The sequence below is a fragment of the Habropoda laboriosa genome, unplaced genomic scaffold (assembly GCF_001263275.1).
Source record: "Habropoda laboriosa isolate 0110345459 unplaced genomic scaffold, ASM126327v1 scaffold175, whole genome shotgun sequence".
Classification (NCBI taxonomy): Eukaryota; Metazoa; Arthropoda; class Insecta; order Hymenoptera; family Apidae; genus Habropoda; species Habropoda laboriosa.
In genome coordinates, this window is record NW_017100347.1 from 763,215 (window position 1) to 768,355 (window position 5,141).

A 5,141-nucleotide genomic window follows, 5' to 3' on the forward strand; every position below is an offset into this window, starting at 1 on the left:
AGAAGCCGGTAATTTGAATATTATCATTTATTAATAGATTATATTTGTTACAGAATATATTAGTGAGTTTGCATAAAAGAAAATATATGTGTTAAGAAGATAGTTGTACTTAATAAATTACTTATGTGTTGCTTGTGTTAAAAAAATGATATGTGAATTATTTTTAGATGTGGTGATACAAGAAAGCAGCGTTCAAATAGAGAAGTAACAGAAACTGTATTTTCTTCAGAAATACATTCTGTGCGACATAATCCAGCAAAATCTATTCTTGATTATGATTCCCCTAAGAGCAATCACAGCAATCGTATTATTAACTATGATTCAATTTTGAATAGCAATAATGTAGAATATAGTGTATCAAAAAATACTACAGATCTTGATTATGGATTGTCAAAAAGCTGCATAGATTATCAATCAAATCATACAACACCAGCACGAAGCATGGCTATTGTCAGTGACGGTGAAGTAGTTGTCTTTGATGACATTGATGATAACTGGCAAAATTTGCGTCTAGATTTAACTTCTAATAATACTAATCAAGTTACATCAACTAACTTAAATCTTGAAACTGAGGAGTCTCAAAGAGGTCGCATTCCACCAGAACCTCTAAGTTCTAGTATTGGAAGTTCTCCGAGCCCAACAACGGCATATCATCGTAATACTTCAGAGTTTTTTAAGGTGTTCTTCCTTTTTTATGCTATTATTGTATTTGTTTTATTTAGTGAAGTAAATGTTATACTAAGTTATACTAAGAGGAATAAATTATAGCATAAGATATTTTTAATATTACGATAAAAAATATAAATTCAAATATAATTTTAAATAAAATTTTATGTACCAAATGAAACATTTTTAGGTGATTACTCCAGCTAGTGATTGTGAAGTAGATTCACCACCTTCAGAGCGCAATCACAAAGTAACAAGAGTAATTGGTGAATTACCAATAGCACAGTATTCTGAAAGTCCGAGACGTTATGGAGTACGCGATACTCAACTGCCTTGCCTTTTGTCATCACCATCGGTATACATGACACCACGACCTGGTTTTCCACAGAGAGTATTACCAACAACTCCAAGTCATAATGAGGTATGTTTGAAACAAAGAATTATAGATTAAATTTTCTGTTATTATATCTAGTACCTTATATAGGTTTAAAATACTTTTTCTTTAATTTGATAAAATTGAAAGGATATGCTAAATAAAAATAAGTTAATTAAAAATGTGGCTTATAATTCTCTTTTTTTAATGAAATGTTTTATGTGTTTTTATGAATTAATAATTCCTGTATGTTTAATGTTTCTTTAATGTAACAATTTTCTGTTCATTTTCAAAATGATGTTTTATTTTTATATATATTTTGTTATAATAATAAAATGCTTTCAATGTTTATTTTTAGGAGGAGGACATTTCTGCAGAAATCATCGTAGAAAAGGCTGTGGTAGAAACAAATATGAATTACTCTGATGATCAAACTGTAAATGCCTCTCCTCCATCTCCTAAAATTGAAGATGAAGATGAAGACTCTTTAAAACCATCAACTATACCGACTGATAATATAAGTAATTTGGTGTCATCTGGTGGTAGTACATTTGATTATCTGTACGAATTCTCAGAAACTCGAAAAGTTCTTGAAGAATTCTTTAAATGTCCACCACCAACAAAAGAGAAAGAAAATAGTACTGAATCTTTCCCATTTCAAGTAAGAAATTTTTTTTGATTTTGTTTCATTAGAATCATTTCATAAATTTAAAAAATTATTTTTAATATTGTGCTGTATAATGAAGTTTTCAAGAGTTATATTAGATTTTTTAAAGTATCGAATGATTTCTCCTTATATCTATTTATTTCGTTGAAGTAAAATATATTAATAGCAATAATCATTGAATTTTCTAGTTTACAAAAATTAGTTCTAGTAAGATTAATTGTTAATTTTTTATTACAAACCTAAATATTTTGTAAAATGTATACTTTAAATTCAAATTTTAAAACAGTTATAACTTTGTATATTACAATTTTGATAATCTCTCTTTTCTAATAAAAGTTGAATACTTATTGTATTGAACTTACTCTAAACTAGACGTTTGTAATTATAATTTAAGGACCTTGATTATGAATTACGAAGACAAGGGGGAAGTGCTTACGTTGGTCAGCGATTAGCTAGTGGTCCACCGACAACAGAAGAAGTTTTAGTACATGAATCTCCTAAGAAACAAAGAACCGATTTTCCACAAAATGTAAGTGTATTCACGCAATGGAATTCAGATCTCAGAATACATAATTATGAATATTCACGATGGAGACATTTTTACTTAAATATTATTATTCTTTTCTTTTTTAGACTGGTGAACATGAAAACAATTTCTTAGACCTCTCAGTAGGTACTGGAAGTAGTGAAGATCTAGGAGAAACAGAAGTCGGATTGCAAGTCGGGCACTCTCGCAATTTTACGTTAAGTCCTGAAACGACAGATTGCGATAGTAATTGTGGAGATCTTGATAGTGAAGTTTCTTTAATGATGATGGATAATGAATTGATACCAGCTAGTGGTCTCCTTGGATCTGTTGGTGACTTAGGAAATAATTCAGATTCTTTGAGAATATACACTAGTATGCCAGTTCTTGAAGATGGCTTATCCAGCGGACATGCTAGTGACACTGATAACAATAATCCAACTGTGATGCTGATGAAGCGACAAATTAATGAAATTGAGAAAGAAATTATTCAGCGTAGTCGTGTTAATGATGTTACTCACCCGACTGCGGCAGAGAATGATACAGTTGGGAAAGATCTTTCTGGCTTAACTGTTAGCAAAGATATTTTACATTCTTTAAAAACTTCGTCACCTGATTTATTTGTTCCTAAAAAAGAAAACTCATATGACACAAATGAGTTACAACTTGATGGTCTAGATCCCCTTGGGACACCACCACCCCCAGCACCTCAAGCTAGACAAAGCATAAATTTAGAAATAGGTGGCGAAGTTGAAGCTGCTATTAAAGACATTAGGATGGCTTTGCAGAGGACTAAAACTTTACCTGTGAAATCTTCTACAGAAGAACCACCTGAATCTAATGTCAGTCCAATCTGGATACCAAGGTATTATACTTTCTTTTTTTTCAAACATACATTGTTCCACTTTTTTAAACATGTACGTGTTCATAATATAAATTAATGGAAAAAATTATGTTTCAATTTTAATCGATAAAATCTTATTTTTTAAGTCTAACCCCTGAAATATCAAGTATCTCTTTATATTTTTTGAATAAGCAACACATTTATATTTTAACAATATATTGTAAGATATAAAAATATGTTATAACAAAAGACGAAGTTAAAGTCATATTAAGAATGTAAAAATGAAACATGCAAAATAGTCAAATGAATTGTACAATAAATCAATTAATTATTTATATTTGTACTTAAGGCACAGTTAGTTTTTTTTAAGCACATCTAACTAAAATGTAGTATATCGGATGGCAGGCGGAGAATTTGCGTGGAGAATAACAGCGACGAATCAGAAGTTCGTCGTACAGGTGAAGATGCAGATGTTGAAATCGAGGAAGGTCCAGATGAAGAAGAAGCGGATACTGATCTCGAAACCGATCGTTTACTTGGACAACAAAGAACAGATGACCAGGGCTTCTACGACGACAAAGTAAGATTCGAAATGATAGTAAAAATTATTGTACACCTAACTGCTTTATATTTTGTTAAAAACAACATCCAACACAATTTCTTTAAAACACAACTGTCATTGACAGATGAAATAACACAGATTGAAAGACTAGTTTTAGAACATATCCTTCATATCTTCTTTAAGTTTGAATTTATTGTTTTGTTATCCAAATTGAATTTGCGTACAGTACCGCTCATTTTATGTAATAGAATATTCTAGTTTTCTTTTTGCTGTACAATTATCATTATACTTAAGAATATAAGCTTTTTGATTACATTCTGTGATAATAGAATAAAATCTTCTGAAGATTTGAGTATATGTTTACTTTTATTATTATATATTTGATTAGCTATTCATTATTATTGTTAAAAATTATCGTTATAGTTACATAAACAATATTCATTTGTATTCCAGATGTAGTCTTTACAAATATTAAAATTAGGATGTTTTGTGCAATTTTTTACTGCTTATTGTTTATTTATTTAAAATAGTATCAATAGCTGTACAGTTCTTTCTATTTCTGATCAAATGTTGAGAAAGATATTTCAGATTGAAAGTATTTTTATTTTGTATGACTGGTACTGTATGTCAAATGATATCTTGATGTCTATATGATAATAATTGGGATTCTTTTGATTCTATATTTTGTTAGTACGTAATTATTTGTATCTTAAAATCATTCTAACATTATGTATCTTTGATTTAGTAACAAATAATTTCTTACAGTCTTAATCTTTTATTTAGCAGTTTAACTTTTAAGTAATGCAAGTACATTTTAATTATGCAGTATTGAAATGTTACGAAAATAAGTTTGTAATTTATAATTAATATCAAAGTAAATTCGTTCTTCCGTGTATATTGAACGCAAACAGTTTGTAATAATTTGGGGTAGTTCAGTGAACTAATTAATTACACATGGTATAAATACAGTATTTCATAATGGAGTCTATTCACACAACTTCAATCTCTTTTGAACTTCACACTTTCTTATTCTGACTTTTATTAAAATTTGGTAAAAACATTGTTTCCGGTAATTGCAATTTTTCTGCATTTTTTGGACCCGGGAAAAACAAAAGATCACGAAAATATTACATTAAAAAAATGAAAAGAGTATAAAAATCCATATTGCCAGGAAGCTTCAATTTTTTTTTATGATTTTTTGCCGCAAGGCGCATTCCAATATCTTGTTTTGATCAAAAGTCCAATATGTTTCGGGAAATACGCATTGTAACCGTCTCCCCTCCTCACTCTGGAGTCTGATAAAAATACCGACACCGGAAATCAATGGCCCACTTACGGATCTATAAATATGCAGAATGAAAAATAAATCCAAGGTTTTTGAATAGACTCCTTTTAATATTTACTTTAAAAAAATAAGATACAATTTAGACGAATGATAAAAATTAATTACCTCCCAAAATAACTTCTGTTAATATGTTCATAAATACACAAATGCTATTAGAA

General features: G+C 29.3%; 1 protein-coding gene across 1 annotated transcript in view; it reads left to right on the forward strand.

Moving 5' to 3' along the window:
- Nucleotides 1-5,141, forward strand: part of LOC108574588 — a 36,381-nt gene that overhangs the window by 7,222 nt on the left and 24,018 nt on the right. The window contains exons 5-10 of the mRNA XM_017937208.1: nt 168-678; nt 857-1,087; nt 1,398-1,700; nt 2,101-2,235; nt 2,340-3,097; nt 3,467-3,656. Coding sequence (XP_017792697.1) covers nt 168-678; nt 857-1,087; nt 1,398-1,700; nt 2,101-2,235; nt 2,340-3,097; nt 3,467-3,656 — 2,128 coding nt within the window. The remainder of the gene's footprint in view (nt 1-167; nt 679-856; nt 1,088-1,397; nt 1,701-2,100; nt 2,236-2,339; nt 3,098-3,466; nt 3,657-5,141) is intronic.